The following is a 24,842-nucleotide window of genomic DNA, read 5'->3' on the forward strand; positions in this document are numbered from 1 at the left end:
TAATATACCATTAAGCCTGATATGCCTTCTTGTAAATATAGAAAACAACAATGGGCCCAACACCAGACCCTAGGGGACTCAACCAATGTTATTAATTGAGTCCCTCAGATTTTGGTGTTGACCCATTGTTGTTTTCTATATTTATCAATGATATTGATGAAGGCATGTCAGTTTATAAAAGGGTTTGGGGCTTGGAAAGCATTCATAATATGAGATACAACAAAACAATGCCATTTCACCTACTTTGGTGATTTACTATGAACTAAAATGATGCTTTGCATATCAAGTTTAATGTCCAAGTTTGCAGATGACACAAAGGTTGGCAGGGTGGTTAATGGCAGTAATAACTGTATGCTGCAGCAACAGTATCTATTGGGCAGATAAGCATGAGATGAGAAATGGCAATTGAAGTTTAACATTGACAAATCCAGAGTACTGTATATGGATAACAGTAACCCAGACTAACACACCAACTGTGTGGTACTACATTCAGGGCAGTGAAAAATGAAAAAGACCAAGGGGAGGAGTAATTGTGCAGTCAGATATGAGGTTCTCTGAGCAATGCAGATAGGCTTCCAGGACAGCTCATGGGGTTTTGTTAATGATATACAGGAATTTTTCTAACAGGGATAAGGAGTCGATTATTCCATTGTATAAGGTTCCAATGGTCAGGCCACATTGTGACCACTGCATACAGGTCTGGAAGCCTAATTTTAGGAAGGATGTAGAGCTGCTGGAATGAGTACAGAGAAGCGCAACAAGATTGGTGAGGGGAACAAAGGGATACTTTTACCAAGAAAGGCTTCAGTTCTACAAATTGCAGCATCTGGAGACTAGGCACCTGTGAGATGATCCGATTTATGTGTTTAAGGCTTTGAATGGATTGAGCAATCTCAGTGCTGTTGGGATTCTTCCTCTTGTTCAGACTATACACATGAGGGGGCATAAATTCAAATTGAGGAAGGACATTGCAGAGTAGATGAATGAAAGTTTGCCTTTAGCCAGCAGGTGGTTGATTGCTGGAACAAACGTCCATCTGTTGTTGTGGAAGTTGATAGGAAGGAAGAACTAGACAAGCTGTTGGAGGGAATGGATGGGTGAAATGGGATTTTTTTTTTTCTTTTTGTTTTAGTTGATGATATATAAGCTTGCTTTCTTGAATCAATTGCCACTACTAATCCTATACAGCAAAGTACTTGATAAGCTGAACATTGCTAACCAAAATTCTACTTAATCCAAGGTTATCTCAAAAATAAATAGCTTTTTTTTTTCATTAAAACTATTTTAACACTTGTTGAAGAAATTTTGAAACACCTTTTAATTGTATAACTTGTCATAGAGCTAAAGTATCCATTTTTACTTTGATTAAAATATGTTTTTTTCAATAATCACATAATTTTATTATATAGAAAATAAAATTTTAAAGGCTTTTTTAGGCATTTTAATAAATAAATTTATATGGTTTCAGCTATCTCTGGTTCTGTTTACCATAGATCAGTGGTTCCCAAACTACTCAGATCTACGGACCCTTTCAAAAATCGAAAAAGTTTGCAGACTCCTATATATATATATATATATATATATGTATATATGTGTGTGTATGTCTGTGTGCCTGTGTCTGTGTGAACACTCAGTTTTCTGAAAAGAAAATTCAAAGTTTTATGTTTAAAACAACTCAACTTCATTTTTATTTTTACATAAATATATAATAATAACTTCATTTATCATCAATTTGCTATACATAGAATGAATAATTTGACCAGTTCCAGAGCATCCATTTCATGGACCACAGTTTGGGAAATGCTACCATAAATTATTGAGTCTTTATGCATTGTTATAGATTTTTCATTGCATGAGGAATACTGTGGCCAAACTGTACTAGTCACAGTAGAGCAGTGGCCCATATATGTTTAAAAATACATCTATAAATTGACATTTTTCATTTACATGAAAAATTCAGTCAGGTACTTATAAGTTAGTTAGACATAAAGCTTAGTAAGAGGAGTTTCTGGCAGCTAGTACTGTCAATAAGGATTCATTTTATGATAAGTAAGGGCTATCTATAGCCTGATATAGCTAAGTGGTCAAGTGAAAGAGTGTACAGCACATATTTCACACATCTCAGTGGCAGTGGTTGAAGCCAGTGTGACTGCTAAATACATTAATGATTTTATTCATTGTCAAAATGATTAATTTTAAGCTCCTCTAACTGAGTGGACATGGAAGTATATACAGATTTTTTTAAATTAGTATATATGCTGCTAAAGCTGCTAGCTTGGGGGGCGGGATACAAGGACTAATAGATTAACAGTAGCCACTGACAGAGTCAAAAGTGATTCTTGTACTACTTCTATTGGAATGAGCAGCAGCCTGGAAAACAAGATGCAGGGTATTTCAGAGACTGTTGAGAGTCATTGCAGTGCAAGTAAACACATGGGTGGTTTTAGGATAGCTAAGAATAGGAACAGGTGCATGTATGCTTGCATGTACACCAATGCTAGGAGTTTGGTAAATAAATTTGATGAATTTGAGGTATTGCTCAAAACATCAAAGGCAGATATTGTTGGGATATCAGAGACATGGTGTCACACAGATATAAGGAATGCAGAACTGGAATTTGGAAAATACAATGTGTACAGGAAGGATAGACAGGATAGGAAGGGAGGAGGGGTTATGCTATTAATTAAGAAACACATAAAATCCAAGGAAGTGAAGCCAGTCGACATCGCTGCACAATGCAGTGTCGAGTCAGTTTGGTGTGACATAAGTATTGGAAGATCAAAATTGAGAGTAGGAGTATGTTAATGACTGATGAATGTAATAAGAAACTGTACAGGAAAATAGAGTGAGCCAGTAAATCAGAGAGTCTTATAATGGGGGATTTTAATTTCCCAGATATTGACTGGAATTTGTGGGTTGGTCACTCACGCACTATCAAGGCTTTTGTGAATTTAATGGATGATTGTTTTCTATATCACCATGTTTGGGAGGCAACTAGAGGGAGTAATACTCTTGATCTGATTATCAGTACTGATTCTTCATGCATTAAGAATCTGCAGATAAAGGAACCACTAGCTGGCAGTGATCACAGTGGGCTGAAGTGGGATTTACTCAAAGAGGTAACTACCATCAAGGGTAAAGGGAAGGATTTTTGCTTTCGTAAAGGCGATTACGGTGGTATGAGACAGTATTTAAATTCTATACAGTGGGACCAACTGATGATGTTACCAACAGCAAATTCAAAATGGGAAGCATTCAAAGAATTTATCTTGGAAGCTACTAGGCTTTACATACCAACTAAGAAATATTGTTCAAGGTTTAGGCCTAAATGGATGTCAGATGAACTAATGAGACATATGGCAGAGAAGAAAAATGCATGGGATACATACAACTTAATGGGTGACATGGAAGCCTATGATAGATATAAGCTGGTCTATAACCAAGTCACAAAGGAGATTAGGCAGGCAAAGGCAGATTATGAGAAATTCTTGGCAAAGGATGCAAAGAAAAACAACAAAGAATTCTTTACTTATGTAAACTCTAGAAGGAAAGGGATGAATCAGATTGGTCCACTGGATATTGATGGTTCAACTGTTGATGATTCTGCTCAGGTGGCTAACAAACTAAATGAGTATTTTGCATCTACATTCACCCATGAGGAGTTATTCAGGGAGGGGAATGCCAGAGGTGAGTTAAAATCTGGCAGTGAGCTAGATGATTTTGTAATCACTGAGAGGAAAGTGGAGGAGAAATTGTTGAAGATAAGCATAAAAAAGGCACCCGGGGTGAACGGGATCTATCCAGTTATATTAAAGGAGGCAGCAAAGGAAGTAAGCAAACACTTAGCCATTATTATGAGAGCTTCTTTGGACTCATGGGAGGTACCCATAGACTGGAGATGTGCAAATGTGACCCCAATTCACAAAGGAGGATCAAAGGGCAACATAAGTAATTATAGACCTGTTAGTTTAACTTCTGTTCCAGGAAAATTAATGGAGGCACTGGTTAAAGAAGCACTGCATGATCATCTAGACAAGACTTCAGTTATAACTCAGACACAGCATGGTGTTGTTAAGGGAAAGGGATTGGATACTATGATGTGGTCACAAAGGAACTGGATGCAGGGAATAACTTTGATGTCATATGAACAAATTGGAGCAGTGTGGCATTGGAGGCAAATTGCTGCTTTGGATAAAGGAATGGTTGAGGGGGAGAAGACAGAGAGTGGTAATCAATGGACACTGCTCATTGTGGACTAATGTTATTACTGGAGTCCCTCAGGATTCAGTGTTAGGTCCATTGTTGTTTTCTGTATTTATAAATGATATTGATGATGGTATATCAGGCTTAATGTCCAAGTTTGCAGACCATACAAAGGTTGGCAGGGTTGTTAAGGACACTAATGACAGTACGCTGCTGCAATAGGATCTAGAAAAGTTGAGCAGATGGGCTGAGAGGTGGCAAATGAAGTTTAACATTGACAAATGTAAAGTACTACATTTGGGAAGCAGTAACCCCAGGCGCCTCCGTAGCCAGGTGGGAAGGAGCAGCAGTGCGCAGCACACGCTTCTTGATTAGACCGGGGTTCGAGCCCGTCACCACCAAATACGGGGGATGCTGGAAGGTCAGGGAATGACCACCGCATATCCCGGAGCAATATGGCCTTAGTTGCTAATGCTCCTAAAATCCAAAAACAACAACAACAACAGTAACCCCAGAGTGATGTATCAACTCTGTCATACTACACTGACAGTGGTAGAGAACGAAAAGGATCTTGGGGTATTGTGTCAATGATATACAGCAATTTTTCTAGCAAGGATAAGGAAGTGATTATCCCCTTGTATAAGGCAATGGTCAGGCCACACCTTGAGTACTGTATACAGGCTGGAGGCCTCATTTTAAGAAGGATGTAGAGCTGTTGGAACGAGTACAGAGAAGGGCAACAAGATTAGTAAATGGAACAAAGGGTTGCTCTTACGAAGAAAGGCTTAAATTTTGCAAATTACAGTGTCTGGAGACTAGGCACCTGCGAGGTCATCTGATTGAGGTATATAAAGCCTTGAATGGTTTGAGCATGCTCAATGCTGATGAGATTCTTCCTCTTGCTCAGCATTAGTAGAGCCATATTATGCAAGAAAGCAAGCTTATGCAGCATCAGCCAAAAAAAAAAAAAAAAAAAAACACTCCCATTTCACCCCTCCGTTCGTTTGAAATACCTGTCCAGCTGAGCCTTAAATTTATTTAGGCTATCAACTTCCACAACAGGAGATGGAAGTCTGTTCCACCAACCAACTACCTGCTGGCTAAAGACAAATTTCCACACATCTATCCTACATCTGTCTTTCCTCAATTTGAATTTATGCCCTCTCAGGTGATTATTCTGAGCAACAGGAAGAATCCCATCAGCATTGAGCTTGCTCAAACCATTCAAGGCTTTATACACCTCTATCAGATGACCTCGCCGGTGCTTAGTCTCCAGACACTGTAATTTGCAAAACTTAAGCCTTTCTTCTTAAGAGCAACCCTTTGTTCCATTCACTAATCTTGTTGCCCTTCTCTGTACTCATTCCAGCAGCTCTACATCCTTCTTGAAATGAGGCCTCCAGACCTGTATACAGTACTCAAGGTGTGGCCTGACCATTGCTTTATACAAGGGAATAATCACCTCCTTATTCCTGCTAGAAAAATGTAGGATAGATATGCGGAAGTTTTCCTTTAGGCAGCAGGTAGTTGGTTGGTGGAAGACTTCCATCCTATGGTTGTGGAAGTTGTTAACCTAAATAAATTTAAGGCTGAGCTGGGCAGGTATTTGGATCGAACGGAGGGCTGAAATGGGAGTGGTGTTTTTTTTTTTTTTTTTTTTTTTGGCTGATGCTGCATAAGCTTGCTTTCTTGCATCATATGCCTCTACTAATGCTAATACTAATATAGATGTAGTGGCATCCCACAGAATGGGTGCCATTACACCCATTTATATAGTAATAACCTTAATTTATTCCATTTTTTGAATGTTTGGTGTCCTCTACAGACAGTCCTAATACAAGTTATATTCCTGAAAATAAGCTTACTGTCTAGTAATGTTAATTAGATGAATATTGTTGGTAAATGCACTCAAATTTGTAATTTATAGAATATAAATTCCTTTAAGCTTATAACAGTGCTGTTTAAATCAGGTAATTCGGCTATAGAAAGCAAAACCTGTAGTTTGGCTATAATAAGAATAAGAATATTTAGAATTAAGAATATTTCTGTCTTATTTTCTCAATTCTTGTTGTCAACTCTCCCCTCTGTTAGCTCAGTATACCAATATGACTTTCTGTCCTATGCTTTTTATATTTAAAAAATCTCTTAAGATTAAAATTAATTAAATTAAATAACATTTAATATAAATATTATTAGTTTATTAAAAAATTAAAAAAGGGAATTTTTGAATGCTGCAGTTCATTTATTGACTGTAATATTGAGAAATCTTACATCCATAACATTCAGTATTACTTATTACCAAGCCATTAGTTACTTATTTATAGACAATGTTTCTGAATCCATTTTGGGATTCTGTAATCAATTTCATTAATTATAAACTCCTTTGTATGACTGTTTTCAGATAAAGACAAAAGGTGTAGTCACCTTTAGAGTTTTGAATTGTCTTGAAACAGAATCCCAAAATAGGTTTAGGAATGTTATATGTAAATAAGTACAATAATAGTTAATTCCTGCATATAGTATTTACATATATTATATAATATTTTCATATATTTATTTCTAGTTTATTAAATATTCTGGATATAGGATTTCTCCTCATTACAGTCTCAGTAAACAGTTTGTTACATTTAAAATGTGGAATTAACTTTATCCGTTTAATTTTAATTTGTTAATTCTCATGCCATACCTTTCACTCAACATATCAACCACTAAGGCAGGGTTTTTAACTTATGGTGCATGGGACTCAGGAACTCTTTGGATGAGCTCCGGGGGTCTGAGAACTGGACAAAAAAATTTTTTTTTCCTTCACTCAGCGAAAAAAAATATTGCCTTCATGATGTTGTTATATGTCGCTAATTTCTAAAGAATGGCCTCATGAAAAAGAGGTTAATCTCACATTTAATAAATAACTATGAGCAGCATCAAAGAAAGTAAAACTTGAACTACAGACAAACATAATTGCAGGCTTTGTAGTGTTAATGCAATGATGTTTATACTCGTAGCATAAAAACTTTGCTTTCACAGTGAGCTGCACTGGTATTGCACTACTTTCAAATAAATGACATCTCCAAAAGGTTAATCTCCAAAAGGTTAATCTCCCATTTATTAAATAACTACATACAGCCTAAAAGTAAAGAAAACTTGTGCTAGGACAATACAGCTTGAATGCAGACAATGGCCCAAACAAGTTCTCATGTGCAATAACTCTGGGAAAGCCATAAAAATAATTTCAAAAACTACCAAGTAGAATTTGTTAATATTTAGAAATGCACAGAAAATTACAGATTTTTATCTTCAACCATCAATTAATACAGGCTTCTTAAAGGGACTCTCTCAGGGACAGTGCCACCACCACAGGGTTAAAATATTGGGGGTGTTTTTTGGCTTTTATTTATTAGATTCGTTTTCATAATGCGTTTTGTTTTTAAATAAGTGGTCATTAATTTTTGCATGAAAAAACAAGATTTAAAACAATTATGAGAGAAACAATTTTTTATAAACAATCTTTTTATATTTTGTCTATGAGAAGGAAATCAGTTTCCTACGTAATAAAATAAAGTGGATGCAAAATTTTTTGTGTATGTGTTTGCACATTTTTCTGGGGAGGAGGTTCTTAGTTTTCATCAGATTCTTAAAGGGGGCTCCATGATCCAAAAAAAGAATGGTCTGAAAGGGGGTTCTGTAACCCAAAAAAAAAAGGCTAAGAACCACTGCTCTAAGGACCCTTCTCTTTGCCTCCTTCCCATTTAAGATCCCTTATTTTTAATGAAATCTGTTCAGATCAACATCTTACAATATAATATAGATAAAATTATATTGTATTATAATGTTATCTATATACTGTAATATTATATTATATTGATAATATTGTTGTTATAGCAGTAGAAAATTTTTGTATAGATACAAAAATTTTCAACCACTATACTTACAAAAGATCATCTCATTGATTCAAATTGTAATTCAGTCCTATGGAAGTCCTGAATTTAATTATTAGAAACCGAACTTCAGTGTATTTTGACTAGCCAGGATAGATGTTTTAACCAAAACAGTTAAATGACTCAAGAGATTTAGTTTTTTTATAAAAAACTAATAGTTGAGATTAAATGATCCAATTGCCACTTAGATCAAATTCTCATTTTTGATTAAAGAAATTAAAGACAAATAATTTGTCCTGAGATAGTCAAGTATAAATATCCAAATGCTAGTTATAAAATTGTTATTCTGTTGCCAAGCTGGATCAGCTATTCTTACCTCTTTTTTTTTTTGTTGCAGTACCATCCTCAACACACAAAGGGCCTTATGTTGCTAGGGAACACTTATTTCACCATTCTCAAGAATTATACAGCAGCAAAAGAGGTAAGACAATTTTTTTTTTTTGGTGGTTTCGTTATTAACTTTTCTTTTTTTTTTTTTTTTTTTTGTTTGGACCAACATGAGTAATAAGCATAGTATCCAAGTCCTGTTATAAAAAAAACTATGAAAACATGCATTTTTTTCATGTAAGGAACGGAACCAATAGAATATGAATTGTATATGTTTTGAAGGTTCTTTTTTCTTTTCTTTCTTTTAATTTTTTTTACGAGATTTTGATTTTTATTTTTATAATAATCCTATCTGATGTTTGACTATAAAGTTAAAATAGGAAAAAAATATTTAAAAGCATTTTTGTATGTAGTTTTTCAACTTTTACAAAATTTCAATTTCCTCAAAAAAAATTCTCCCCAAGTCACATGCATATGGTCCAGAAACTCATTTATGAAAGGTTTAAGGCAGTTTGTGCTTGTAATTCATCTTCTGGGAAGAAGGGTTTACCAAGAATAAACTGCATTAAACCTTTCCCCAGTTTGTTTTCTTGGTAAACTCACCTTCTGGGGAGATGAGTTTACCAAGAAAACAAATTCATGGAGCACTGCACTGGGAATTATCTGGTTACCTAGTTTGAATGTAAGATTCACTTTCTGCAGTATTGGATTCCAGCCATTTTGAATGCAGAAAGTCATCAGCCAAAAGAAAAATGATAATGAATTTGAATGACAAATATAAGAATATGGAATGAAAATATGATAAAGTATTTTAAATATAGAAGTATGAAACTATTTCAGACTATATCAGGCACTAATGATTCTCAGTATACAAATAACCTTTTTGAACTTCTTATTCCATCTTATAATTGTGCAGCTTCAGAAATGTCTGATGCACATCTGCAAAAACACATGCAGTAATTCCACAGAGGTAGTTCATAAGCTCTCTAATCTGCTGCAGTCAGGGTTGCAATTGCATGTGACCAATGATTGGTGAAGCCATCATAACATAAAACTTAATTTTGGATATACAATAGAGTGTTGAAAATCCAAACGTCAATAATTCAAAACATCAATAATCCGAACGAGCCAGCAATTATTTTTTTTTATGCTGGTGCTATAAAATAATTACAGTAAGGGGCAGTTATTGTGATCGTGTTTCCAAATTGAATTTTGATTCTATTAAATGGCAATTCTAATAAGTGAAAATCTGAGGATGAAGATATAAAGCACAAATTTATACTTTTATTACCTCACCAATTAACAAAATTAAATGATATGTGAAAATCGATAAACAAACTGAATAATGCTGTCCAAGTTCCAACTCAACTACTCTTGCTGAAAAGATTAAGAGATCAGGCACCAAAGAAACAAAGTTCAAAAACTGTGCAGTAAAAAATAAGTAATTATTTTTGTTAAATGCCTATACATATGTGTTATTGTGGCTGAAAGTTTCTTGTTTTGTTACCAATGAATGAAAATATGTAAGTACAACTTAGTGTTTTTATTTCTAAAGTTACTAAACCATTTTTTTTTAGTCTCCAGAACAGTATTCTTGATAAGTTCAAAATGCCGACCAGGCTAGCCAGGTGAGTAAAGTGTCTGCCTGGCAACCCAAAGGTCGCAGATTCGAATCCCGCCTCGGGCTTGGATCAAAGTACTGCAAAAACCTTGGGAGGTGCATTATGGCCACAGAAGCCGATGTACCAATAACTAACAAAAAACAAAAAGAAAAAAAAGATAATTTCGAAAATCCAAACAAATCGGAAGTTCAAACTATTCCCAGTCCCAATTAGTTCAGATTATTGATGCTCTGCTGTATAAACATTTCTGCATATACTGAAGAGGGCAATATGCAGAAATTACAGTTGTATTTATTGTTTATTTTCATGTTCTTCTCATAATTTCCTGTAAATTCAATGCAGTGCAGTGCAATGCAACATAAGAACAATTAATTTGAGGTAACTTTTTATATGATAAATTAGATATGAGTAATGTGTAATTTTGACTAGTATACTTAACCTAGTGATGGATGCACCTCAGGAGCATATGCAGTGTCATTTAAATTTTAAAAAATAATAATATATATATATATGAGTAACATCGATGCCAGTTTTAGTTTTCCTTCATTATTAGTTTGTCTTTTGATCTATGTCATTAGTTTTATTATTAAAGAAGTTTGCCTATTAAAAAAAATAATAACATGCTTACAGGAATTTTATTTTAAAAAATTAAAAATATACATTTTTAATATAAAAATGGATTTTTCAGTGTCATGTTCTTAATAGATTGAAAATAAAAGGTACCATCAAAAATTAAAATTTTGAATTATTTCTTGAGTGCTTGAGTAATCCTTGAAGAAAACAGGCATGCCTGCCAGAGGGTTAATGTAAGAATGGTCAACTCTAATTCGATTCTATAAATTAATAAATAAATCAGTCTAATATATTGCATTACCAATCAGAAAAAAAAATTTATTTTTAAAGTAGAAACTTTTAGATTTCCCACCTGTAGCATTGGTCTGATGTTATCCCACCACTCAACTTATTGGCATAGCAGCACTTCGAGTGGGGGGGGACAATGTTTCCTTCACTGCATTAAGATTAGAGGAAAAAAAACATAAGGAATTTTAATGGAGACTATTACTTTGTCAGGTTGTATAATAAACAATAACGGAGTCATTTTTTCTTTTCTTTTCTAGTGTTATGAAAAAATAATTGAGGTGGAGCCACCAAACTTCCAGGCTCTCCACAATTTGTGTGCAGTTTACATGCAACAGGGATATCTGCAAGAAGCGGAGCAGTGTCTAGTTCAAGCCACTTACCTCACCTCTGCCAATGAAAACTTACTTGCACCTCAATCTGACTACCAACATCCTGCAATGCAAAGAACTGTTATCGGCAAATTTCAGTCTTCTGAATCCTCCAACGAACATAGTGAATTTGTTCAACAAAATACTGAATGTACTTTTGATATGACTAGGTGTACAAAAACCCATCAAGGCATATTACAGCCAAATGGCAAATGGAAAACCAGTAAAGAACTCGACAGACATCCAAAACCACGGCGGGACCACATTGTAGATAGTGATAGCAATAATTTAATAAATTGGTGACAAACATTCAGGATTATAAGTTTATTAATGTCAGATCTCCTTATCTGCCATGCCTTTTATCTCATAATATAAACAAACACACCAATCTTATCACTAATAGGAAGTTATTTTCAATAATTTGAACACTTTTCAGAACACATACATAAATTTGTTTTTTGTATGCCAGCTCTGGGGAGTATGTGCATATATTTATGTTGTTCAAGATCTTTTTAAGTACATTTCAAAATAATGTGTGTATGGTAACATACAGATCACCTTGAAATCTTTGAGTTCATGATACCATCTTTTATTTGTTTTCAACTAATAAGTAGACACAATTTTAATAGATGGCACTGCAAAAAATAGCTTTGAAAATCAAAGCAGATGATCATAGCTTTTCATCATTGTTGTATGATTTGAGCTTAAAATAGCTGAAATTCTCAAATTAAATCTGGAAATTGATGAAATTGAATTATGTAATAAATAAATAGATATATAGGAGATTACTGATAAAAAAAAACAATGTGAATCACAAGTTCTTTATAATTTTTAATGATTTTTTTATGATTACAAATTTTTGTAATCTAATAATAAGATTACAAAAGAAAAACTAATAATAATAATAATAATGAGAGATGTGGCATTTTATCCCAGGGACTCACATCTGGTGAGTATGGGCTTAGCAAACCCAGGGTCCTGAGCTGGTTATCATCATTCTTCTCTTTCTTGCTTTCTTGGTGATTCCCTACTTCTGACTCTCTCTCTCTCTCTCTCTCTCTCTCTCTCTCTCTCTCTCTCTCTCTCTCTCTCTCTCTCTCTCTCTCTCTCTCTCAGGGTAACGCAGGATTTTTTTATTTTATTTTTGACTGGTGCAGCATAAGCCTCAGGCTTCCTTGCACCAATATGGCTAATAATTATTATAATAACAAGCAACAAATAATGACCATCCTGATCATCATGTCAATTACCAGTGCGGTGACAAAGACCTTACATAACAGCCTCGCAGCATTAGGTCTCCCAGACAAAGCCTACAAGGAACTCCAGAAAGTCGCAATCCTTGAACACCTGTAGAATAGTCAGAGAGTTCTTCAACCAACATTAACACCAGATATAATAAAGACCCTGTGTACTTGGTAGCAATATCCATCATGGGGTGGAACCCCCCCAATCAGGGAGAAATAATATAAGAGCAATAATAATAATAATAAAAGTTAATGTTTTTATCATTATTTCTTAGAATTTTCAAGGTCATTCATTTTCCCCCGAATTGAAATGAATCTCACGTCATCTGCCATATGCCTTGAGTATCTTTTTGCCACCTGTTCAAGTTCGTTTCTGCAAAGCTGGAAAAATAAAACAGCAAGATTAGGCAGCTTCTGCTGGCATCTGTCAAATGACAGACAAAAATTTATTTCTCGTAATTCATAGTATATTGAAATGAAAACAGAAAATACTGTATAAAAGAGCAAGGTGCGCAATCTTTTTTGGTTAGGGGAGTTAAAAAACAGATAAAATGTTGTAGGTTGCAGGCAGTATGGGTTCTTGTGGGAAAGTAATCACAGGCCACGAGACAGTTCATTACTGCTAATTGCTCATTTTTACAAAATAGAATTTAATTTTTGTTATCGACTTTTATATTTAATTTTTTTTTTTACATTTAATAGTTGAAGAAGTTGAAGACGAAGACACTAAAAAATTATTACATAACACCAATGCCATTTTTAGCACAGTTTATGGTTGTAACGATATTTTTATATACTGAGGAAGATACATAAGAAAGCAATACAGAAAAATTCAGTATTACTAATAATAGATATTTCCAAAGGTTGATGTGAAACCATTTTGTGGTATATCCTGAAAGAGGCCTCTGAGGTCGGGAAAACTCATATCTAGAAAATAAACTCATACACCGACCATTGAACAAAATTTTACTGTAACTAAAATTTTTACAAATAGTATAAAAACAAATTATTTACAATAAACTAATAATTATATATTGCGAAATACTAAAAACTGTAATAAAAGATCGTTTACCATAAAATAAGCTAAAATATAAAATTAAAAGCGCTAAAAACCTGGAGCTTTCGAGAGCGTCAGCTCTCTTCTTCAACAGTAATATGACTTTCTGCAACATCTCCTTAAATTTTAGTTACAGTAAAATTTTGTTCAATGGTCGGTGTATGAGTTTATTTTCTAGACATTTTGTGGTATGCTAGTTTTAGACTTGGGGATACATTGGGCTGCCTAAATGGCTGCAGGAAGAAGGTTGCTCACCCCTGATTTAAAGAAATATCGGTGTAAAAAAAACACATTGCCGAATTTTATTTTATTTTTGAATTAAAATAAAATAAGCAGAAATTTAAATGGTCTATCAGAGGCCATGTAAACATTGGAGGTAAAATTCTGATTTGCTTTTTTGGCAATAATATCACTGTAATGTTGGGAAATCAGGTAAAAACGAAAGCATTTATATATAAAGTTTTAATTTTTGAAATTTCATGAAAAAATTTACTCTACAGAGCCACCCAGTAGAGAAAAACTTACAACATCCCACCAAGAATAGGCATTCAATGGTTGGTATACCTTGTATGGAAATTTCAGAGTGGAAGTGATTGTTGAAAGAACTCTCCTACCTTTTGTATACCAGCTTTTCAACCATGTTTAAGTGATAAATATTAATGTAATACAGCAGTTCCCAACCTTTTTTGCCTCACAAACCCCCTCAACAATATTTTTGTCGCGAACCATTAAGCCTTATATTCTCTGAAATCATATAATAGTTCCGAATTTTTATTATAAAATATTTCCAGTATTATGTTTTATAAGTGATATTATAATAATATAAAATTATTAAGTACCTATACATAATAATGGTCTTTAAGAATGAAAAAAAAATTGTATGGAAAACATTTATTTAACACTATATACTGTAAGATAGTAAACTAATTATAAGAAATTGTGGGAGATGTGGTTTCTTTCGTTGGCAATTCTTTACTTTATATTTAATTTTATTTTACTTCACTCTATATTTGTTTATTATTTGTTATAATTTTCATAACCCTTTTACCACAGCCAAATGGTGCAATACATATCGGCATTTTTGCACCCCCCCTAAAATCCTGTCGCAAATGTTCGCTATGTAAGGGAGGGTGACCCAAACCACAACTAAATATAAATTTTGAACTGAATTGCATAAATTAATATTAAACTATTTTGTAGTTTACAAAAATATACCTATGTAAATCTAAGCAGATGCCATTACAGAATTTTTAGTGCAAACCCCCTGGAACCCCTATTTTGGGAACCGCTGATGTAATATATAGAAGGAGCCATCAATGCATTTTCTAGAAAGAAAAACTAGACATATCACCAAATTTTAAAATGCTACCAGCTGGAAGACTGAAGAAGAAAAAGCCGGACAAAGACTGCCAACTTTTTCATTGGCAATATAAAAGCACTGAATCCAACCATTAATCATCCACTCGTTGCTCAGCATAGTGAGTGATTAGTGGTTGGATTCAGTGCTGTCAGTTCAGTTTTGTTTTGCGATACATAGCTGAGGGCACCTCCATAGGTAGGTGAGCAGGAGCAGCAGTGCATAGCACACGCTTCTTGATTAGACCGGCGTTCGAGCCCATGACCACCAAATACAGAGGATGTGGAAAGGTCAGGAAATGACTACCACATATCCCCGGAGCAATATGGCCTTAGTTGCTAATGCTCCTAAAAACCAAATGATACTAATGGTTATGAAACCAAATGGCATTAATGATATTAAGAGTAGGAGACCGGCAGAATTACTTAACAAGTATAAGTCAATGCTGAAAACAAGCCATGAGTTACGGTTGAATTTGAAAGTGTCTGCAGTTCTGCCTAGACACGATAGGAGGGAATATATCAGAGCCTTGTCGATCAATTCGGCCCTGGAGAGATTGTGCAAGACTCAAGAGGTAGAATTTTTCTCAGCCTGATCTGTACTTGTTAACAGAAGAGACTGCTTCTACAGGAGGCGCCTCCGTAGCCAGGTGGGAAGGAGCAGCAGTGCATAGCACACGCTTCTTGATTAGACCAGGGTTCAAGCCCATCACCACCAAATACGGAGGATGTGGAAAGGTCAGGGAATGACCACCACATATCCCGGAGCAATATGGCCTTAGTTGCTAATGCTCCAAAAAACAAACAAACAAACAAGCTTCTACAGGGATGGGATACACTTAAATAGAAAGGGTGCAAGAATATTTGCTGATGCTATCGAGGCAGTATTAGGTGGGCCGGAAAACTGCTAGCTTGGGGGGGATACAAGGACTAATAGAATAACAGTAGCCATTGGCAGAGGTGAAAGTGATTCTTGCACTGCTTCTATTGGAATGAGCAGCAGCCTGGAAAACAAGAAGCAGGGTATTTCAGAGAATGTTGTTGTTGTTGTTGTTGTTATTTGGTTTTTAGGAGCATTAGCAACTAAAGCCATATTGCTCCGGGGATATGCAGTGGCCATTTCTTGACCTTTCCACATCCTCCGTATTTGGTGGTCAGGGCTTGAACCCCGGTCTGATCAAGAAGCGTGTGCTACGCACTGCTGCTCCTGCCCACTTGGCTATGGAGGCACCTTCAGAGACAGCTGGGAGTCATTGCGGTACAAGTAAACACAGGAACAGGTGCATGTATACTTGTGTGTACACCAATGCTAGGAGTTTGGTAAATAAATTTGATGAATTTGAGATATTGCTCAAAACATCAAAGGCAGATATTGTTGGGATATCAGAGACGTGGTGTCACACAGATATAAAGAATGCAGAACTGGAATTTGGGGAGTACAATGTGTACAGAAAGGATAGACAGGATAGGAAGGGAAGAGGTGTTATGCTATTAGTTAAGAAATACATAAAATCCAAGGAAGTGAAGACGGTCGACATCGCTGGACAGTGCAGTGTCGAGTCAGTTTGGTGTGACATAAGCATTGGGAGATCAAAATTGAGAGTAGGAGTGGACATCGCTGGACAGTGCAGTGTCGAGTCAGTTTGGTGTGACATAAGCATTGGGAGATCAAAATTGAGAGTAGGAGTGTGCTATAGGCCTAATGACTCTGATGAGTATAATAAGAAACTGTAGAGGGAAATAGAGTGGGCTAGTAAATCAGAGAGTCTTATAATGGGGGATTTTAATTTACCACATATTGACTGGAATTTGTGGGTTGGTCACTGACACACTAGCAAGACATGTGGATTGATGATTGTTTTCTACATCAGCATGTTTGGGAGGCAACTAGAGGGAGTAATACCCTTAATCTGATTATCAGTAGTGATTCTTCATGCATTAGGAATGTGCAGATAAAGGAACCACTAGGTGGCAGTGTCACAGTGTGCTGAAGTGGGATTTACTCAAAGAGGTAACTACCATCAGGGGTAAAGGGAAGGGTTTTTGCTTTCGTAAAGGCGATTACGGTGGTCTGAGACAGTATTTAAATTCTATACAGTGGGACCAACTGATGATGTTACCAACAGCAAATTCAAAATGGGAAGCATTCAAAGAACTTATCTTGGAAGCTACTAGGCTTTACATACCAACTGGGCGCCTCCGTAGCCAGGTGGGAAGGAGCAGCAGTGCGTAGCACATGCTTCTTGATTAGACCGGGGTTCGAGCCCGTCACCACCAAATACGGAGTATGCAGAAAGGTCAAGGAATGACCACCGCATATCCCGGAGCAATATGGCCTTAGTTGCTAATGCTCCTAAAAACCAAATAACAAACAATAACATACCAACTAAGAAATATTGTTCAAGGTTTAGGCCTAAATGGATGTCAGATAAACTAATGGGACATATGGCAGAGAAGAAAAATGCATGGGATAAATATAAATTAATGGGTGACATGGAAGCCTATGATAGATATAAGGTGATCTTTAACCAAGTTACAAAGGAGGTTAGGCAGGCGAAGGCAGATTACGAGAAATCTTTGACAAAGGATGCAAAGAAAAACAGAAAAGAGTTCTTTACCTATGTAAACTGTAGAAGGAAAGGGATGAATCAGATTGGTCCACTGGATAGTGATAGTTCAACAGTTGAGGATCCTGCTCAGGTGGCTAACAAACTAAACGAGTATTTTGCATCTACATTAACACATGAGGAATTATTCAGGAAGGGGAATGCCAGAAGTGAAGTAAACTCTGGCAGTGAGCTAGATGATTTTCTAATAACTGAGAGGAAAGTGGAGGAGAAATTGTTGAAGATAAATACAAGAAAGGCACCTTGGGTGGATGGGATCTGTCCAGTTATATTAAAGGAGGCAGCAAAGGAAGTAAACAAACCCTTAGCCATAATTATGAGAGCTTCTTTGGACTCAGGGGAGGTACCCATAGACTGGAGAGGTGCAAATGTGACACCAATTCACAAAGGAGGATCAAATCTGACACAAGTAATTATAGACCTTTGAGTTTAACTTCTGTTCCAGGAAAATTAATGGAGCACTGGTTAAAGAAGCACTGCAGGATCATCTCAACAAGACTTCAGTTATAGCTCGGACACAGCATGGTTTTGTTAAGGGAAGGTCTTGCCTGACCAATTTGATTGGATACTATGATGCAGTCACAAAAGAACTGGATGCAGGGAATAACTTTGATATTATATATTTGGATCTTAGAAAGGCTTTTGATACTGTTGCACATGGAAGACTGCTGCACAAATTGGAGCAGTTTGGCATTGGAGACAAATTGCTGCTATGGATAAAGGGATGGAGAGAAGACAGAGAGTGGTAATCAATGGACACTGCTTATCATGGACTAATGTTATTAGTGGAGTCCCTCAGGGTTCAGTGTTTGGTCCATTGTTGTTTTCTGTATTTATAAATGATATTGATGATGGTATGTCAAGCTTAATGTCCATGTTTGCAGACGATACAAAGGTTGGCAGGGTTGTTAAGGACACTACATTGAGCAGATGGGCTGAGAGGTGGCAAATGAAGTTTAACCTTGGCAAATGTAAAGTACTACATATTGGAAACAGTAACTCCAGAGCAATGTATCAACTCTGTGGTACTACACTGAAAGTGGTAGAGAATGAAAAGGACCTGGGGCAGATATGAAGTTCTCTGAGCAGTGCAGATGGTCTGCAAGAGTAGCTCATGGTGTCTTGTCAATGATATACAGGAATTTTTCTCGCAGAGATAAGGAGGTGATTATTCCCTTGTATAAGGCAATGGTCAGGCCACACCTTGGGTACTGTATACATGTCTGAAGGCCTCATTTCAAGAAGGAAATAGAGCTGCTGGAACCACTACAGAGAGTAGCAATGAGATTAGTGAATGGAACAAAGGGTTGCTCTTACGAAGAAAGGCTTAAGTTTTGCAAATTACAGTGTCTGGAGACTAGGCACCGTCGAGGTGATCTGATAGAGGTATATAAAGCCTTGAATGGTTTGAGCATGCTCAATGCCGATGGGATTCTTCCTCTTGCTCAGAATAATCACCTGAGTGGGCATAAATTCCAATTGAGGAAAGACAGATGTAAGGTAGATGTGCAGAAATTTGCCTTTAGCCAGTGGGTAGTTGGTTGGTGGAACAGACTTCCATCCCTTGTTGTGGAAGTTGATAGCCTTAACAAATTTAAGGCTCAGCTGGACAGGTATTTCAAACAAACAGAGGGGTGAAATGGGAGTGTGTTTTGTTTTTGTTTTTTTTGGCTGATGCTGCATAAGCTTGCTTTCTTGCATCATATGCCTCTACTAATGCTAATGCTGCATTCCTAATATCTGTGTGACACCACGTCTCTGATATCCCAACAATATCCACCTTTGATGTCTTGACCAACACTTCAAATTCATCAAATTTATTTACTATACTTCTGGCATTGGTATATATGCAAGTATACATGTATACCAATATGTTTATTGGTAAAGTTAACCCTGCATTTTAAAAGCAACAGTTTCTTAATTCACTCTAATGTTCGGAAACTACATATCCAATGTACTAAACTAATGTCGAGAAATCAGTCATTCAGTATACTAAACTAAGTAACTAATCAGCATGTTCGTGAGGCAACAAGAGGGAGCAATACTCTTGATCTGATTATCAGTAGTGATTCTTCATGCATTAAGAATCTGCAGATAAATGAACCACTAGGTGGCAGTGATCACAGTGTGTTGAAGTGGGATTTACTCAAGGAGGTAACTACCATCAGAGGTAAAGGGAAGGGTTTTTGTTTTTGTAAAGGCGACTATGATGGTCTGAGACAGTATTTAAATTCTATACAGTGGGATTGATTGATTTGGTAGTTGTTGGCGCATCGGCTTCTGTGGCCATATTGCACCTCCCAAGGTTTTTTGCAGTACTTTGATCCAAGCCCGAGGCGGGAATCGAACCCGCGACCTTTGGGTTGCCGGGTATACAGTGGGACCAACTGATGGTGTTACCAACAGCGAACTCAAAATGGGAAGCATTCAAGGAACTAATCTTGGAGGCTACAGGCTTTACATACCAACTAAGAAATATTGTTCAAGGTTTAGGCCTAAATGGTTGTCAGATGAACTAATGAGGCATGTGGCAGAGAAGAAAAATGCATGGGATACATACAAATTAATGGGTGACATGGAAGCCTATGATAGATATAAGTTGGTCTGTAACCTAGTCACAAAGGAGATTAGGCAGGCAAAGGCAGACTACGAAAAATCCTTGGCAAAGGATGCAAAGAAAAACAGAAAAGAGTTCTTTACATATTTAAACTCGAGAAGGAAAGGGATGAATCAGATTGCATGTTCGGGAGGCAACTAGAGGGAGTAATACTCTTGATTTGATTATCAGTAGTGATTCTTCATGCATTAAGAATCTGCAGATAAATGAACCACTTGGTGGCAGTGATCACAGTGTGCTGAAGTGGGAGTTACTCAAAGAGGTAACTACCATTAGGGGTAAAGGGAAGGGGTATTGCTTTCGTAAAGGCGACTACAATGGACTGAGACAGTATTTAAATTCTATACAGTGGGATCAACTGATGATATTGCCAACAGCAAATTCAAAATGGGAAGCATTCAAAGAACTTATTGTGGAAGCTACTAGGCTTTACATACCAACTAAGAAATATTGTTCAAGGTTTAGGCCTAAATGGTTGTCAGATGAAGTAATAAGGCATATGGCAGAGAAGAAAAATGCATGGGATACATACAAATTAACACGTGACACGGACGCCTATGATAGATACAAGTTGATCTGTAACCAAGTTACAAAGGAGGTTAGGCAGGCGAAGGCAGATTACGAGAGATCCTTGGCAAGGGATGCGAAGAAAAACAGCAAAGAGTTCTTTACTTATGTAAACTCTAGAAGGAAGGGGATGAATCAGATTGGTCCACTTGAGATCGATGGGTCAACTGTTGATGACCCTGCTCGGGTAGCTAACAAACTAAATGAATATTTTGCATCGACAGTCACACATGAGGAGTTATTCAGCGAGGGGAATGCCAGAGGTGTATTCAACTCTAGCAGTAAGCTAGAGAATCTTGTAATAACTGAGAGCAAAGTGGAGGAGAAATTGTTGAAGATAAACACAAGAAAGGCACCTGGGGTGGACGGGATCTATCCAGTTATATTAAAGGAGGCAGCAAAGGAGGTAAGCAAACCCTTAGCCATAATTATGAGAGCTTCCTTGGACTCAGGGGAGGTACCCATTGACTGGAGATGTGCAAATGTGACCCCAATTCACAAAGGGGGATCAAAGGCTGACACAAGTAATTATAGACCTGTGAGTTTAACTTCTGTTCCCGGAAAATTAATGGAGGCACTGGTGAAAGAAGCACTGCAGGATCATCTAGACAAGACTTCAGTTATAGCTAGGACACAGCATGGTTTTGTTAAGGGGAAGTCTTGCCTGACCAATTTGATTGGATACTATGATGCAGTCACAAAAGAACTGGATGCAGGGAATAACTTTGATATTATATACTTGGATCTTAGAAAGGCTTTTGATACTGTTGCACATGGAAGACTGCTGCACAAATTGGAGCAGTGTGGCATTGGAGGCAAGTTGCTGCTATGGATAAAGGGGTGGTTGAGGGGGAGAAGACAGAGAGTGGTAATCAATGGACACTGCTCATCGTGGACTAATGTTATTAGTGGAGTCCCTCAGGGTTCAGTATTGGGGCCTTTATTGTTTTCTGTATTTATAAATGATATTGATGATGGTATATCAGGCTTAATGTCCAAGTTTGCAGACGATACGAAGGTTGGCAGGGTTGTCAAGGACACTACTGACACTATGCTGCTGCAACAGGATTTGGAAAGGTTGAGCAGATGGGCTTCGAGGTGGCAAATGAAGTTTAACATTGACAAATGTAAAGTACTACATATGGGAAACAGCAACCCCAGAGCAACGTATCAACTCTGTGGTACTACACTGACAGTGGTAGAGAATGAAAGGGACCTGGGGGTGGTGGTGCAGGCAGATATGAAGTTCTCTGAGCAGTGCAGACGAGCTGCAAGAGTAGCTCATGGTGTATTGTCAATGATATATAGGAATTTTTCTAGCAGGGATAAGGAGGTGATTATTCCCTTGTATAAGGCAATGGTCAGGCCACACCTAGAGTACTGTATACAGGCCTGGAGGCCTCATTTCAGGAAGGATGTAGAGCTGCTGGAACGAGTACAGAGAAGGGCAACTAGATTGGTGAATGGGACAAAGGGGTTCTCTTACGAAGAAAGGCTTAAGTTTTGCAAATTACAGTGTCTGGAAACTAGGTACCAGCGGGGTGATCTGATAGAGGTGTACAAAGCCTTGAATGGTTTGAGCATGCTCAATGCTGATGGGATTCTTCCTCTAGCTCAGAAAAATCACCTGAGAGGGCATAAATTCAAATTGAGGAAAGACAGATGTAGGATAGATGTGCGGAAATTTGCCTTTAGCCAGCGGGTGGTTGGTGGGTGGAACAGACTTCCATCCCTTGTCGTGGAAGTTGATAGCCTAAATAAGTTTAAGGCTCAGCTGGACAGGTATTTCGAACGAACAGAGGGGTGAAGTGGAAGTGGTTATTTTTATTTATTTATGTTACTTTTTTTTTTTTTTTTTTTTTTTTTTTTGGCTGATGCTGCATAAGCTTGCTTTCTTGCATCAAATGCCTCTACTAATGCTAATGCTAATGCTAAAGGCAGACTACGAAAAATCCTTGGCAAAGGATGCAAAGAAAAACAGAAAAGAGTTCTTCACATATTTGAACTCGAGAAGGAAAGGGATGAATCAGATTGGTCCACTGGATATTGATGGTTCAACAGTTGAGGATCCTGCTCAGGTGGCTAACAATCTAAACGAGTATTTTGCATCTACATTCACGCATGAGGAGTTATTCAGGAAGGAGAATGATGTAGGTAAAGTAAACATTGGCAGTGAGCTGGATGATTTTGTAATAACTGAGAGGAAAGTGGAGGAGAGATTGTTGAGGATAAACATAAAAAAGGCACCTGGGGTGGATGGGATCTATCCAGTTATATTAAAGGAGGCAGCAAAGGAAGTAAGCAAACCCCTAGCCATAATTATGAGCTTCTTTGGACTCAGGGGAGGTACCCATAGACTGGAGATGTGCAAATGTAACCCCAATTCACAAAGGAGGATCAAAGGCTGACACAAGTAATTATAGACCTGTTAGTTTAACTTCTGTTCCAGGTAAGTTAATGGAGGCACTGGTTAAAGAAGCACTGCAGGATCATCTAGACAATAATTCAGTTATAGCTCAGACGCAGCATGGTTTTGTTAAGGGCAGGTCTTGCCTGACCAATTTGATTGGATACTATGATGTAGTCACAAAAGAACTGGATGCAGGGAATAACTTTGATATTATATATTTGGATCTTAGAAAGGCTTTTGATACTGTTGCACATGGAAGACTGCTGCACAAATTGGAGCAGTGTGGCATTGGAGGCAAATTGCTGCTATGGATAAGGGGATGGTTGAGTGGCAGAAGACAGAGAGTGGTAATCAATGGACACTGCTCAACGTGGACTAATGTTATTATTAGTGGAGTTCCTCAGGGTTCAGTGTTGGGTCCGTTGTTGTTTTCGGTGTTTATGAATGATATTGATGATGGGATATCAAGTTTAATGTCCAAGTTTGCAGATGATACAAAGGTTGGCAGGGTTGTTAAGGACACTACTGACGCTATGCTGCTGCAACAGGATCTGGAAAGGTTGAACAGATGGGCTGAGAGGTGGCAAATGAAGTTTAACATTGAGAAATGTAAAGTACTACATATGGGAAACAGTAACCCCAGAGCAACGTATCAACTCTGCGGTACTACACTGACAGTGGTGGAGAATGAAAAGGACCTGGGGGTAATTGTGCAGGCAGATATGAAGTTCTCTGAGCAGTGCAGATATGAGCTGCAAGAGTAGCTCATGGTGTCTTGTCAATGATATACAGGAATTTTTCTAGCAGGGATAAGGAGGTGATTATTCCCTTGTATAAGGCAATGGTTAGGCCATATGTTGAGTACTGTATACAGGTCTGGAGGCCTCATTTCAAGAAGGATGTAGAGCTGCTGGAACGGGTACAGAGAAGGGCAACAAGATTAGTGAATGGAACAAAGGGTTGCTCTTACGAAGAAAGGCTTAAGTTTTGCAAATTACAGAGTCTGGAGACTAGGCACCGGCGAGGTGATCTGATAGAGGTGTATAAGGTTTTGAATGGTTTGAGCATGCTCAATGCCAATGGGATTCTTCATCTTGCTCAGAATAATCACCTCAGAGGGCATAAATTCAAATTGAGGAAGGACGGATGTCGGATAGATGTGCGGAAATTTGCCTTTGGCCAGCGGGTGGTTGGTTGGTGGAACCGACTTCCATCACTTGTTGTTGAAGTTGATAGCCTAAACAAATTTAAGGCTCAACCGGACAGGTATTTCGAACGAACGGAGGGGTGAAATGGGAGTGGGGTTTTTTTTTTTTTTTTTTTTTGGGTGATGCTGAATAAGCTTGCTTTCTTGCATCATATGCCTCTACTAATGCTAATGCTAATGCTAAGTATGTTGAATACTGGCCAGTCATGGTTCAATGAGCATGGCCACAAGTAAAGGGGCTGCCATGGAAAATGTATGACCCATTGTGAACTGTGGTGTTTTGTCAGCAGCACGAGTGCAGTAGCATATGCTCTTTGAGTAGGCTGGGGTTCAAGCCTGTAACTACTAAATACGATTAACATTTGATTTATTGTAAACTCCACTGACCTGGTGGTCATGTCGGAGTATAAACAAGAACATTTCTTTTTTTTAACTGGCTGA

General features: G+C 37.3%; 1 protein-coding gene across 1 annotated transcript in view; it reads left to right on the forward strand.

Moving 5' to 3' along the window:
- LOC150082346 (protein O-mannosyl-transferase TMTC3-like) overlaps positions 1-11,619 on the forward strand; it is a 257,040-nt gene extending 245,421 nt beyond the window's left edge. Inside the window, exons 20-21 of the mRNA XM_090380488.1 lie at positions 8,476-8,559; positions 11,206-11,619. Coding sequence (XP_090236614.1) covers positions 8,476-8,559; positions 11,206-11,619 — 498 coding nt within the window. The remainder of the gene's footprint in view (positions 1-8,475; positions 8,560-11,205) is intronic.
- The last annotated feature ends 13,223 nt before the right edge of the window (positions 11,620-24,842 follow it).

This window comes from Mastigoproctus giganteus, chromosome 8 (genome assembly GCF_048544385.1).
Source record: "Mastigoproctus giganteus isolate SK-2022 chromosome 8, ASM4854438v1, whole genome shotgun sequence".
Lineage (NCBI taxonomy): Eukaryota > Metazoa > Arthropoda > Arachnida > Uropygi > Thelyphonidae > Mastigoproctus > Mastigoproctus giganteus.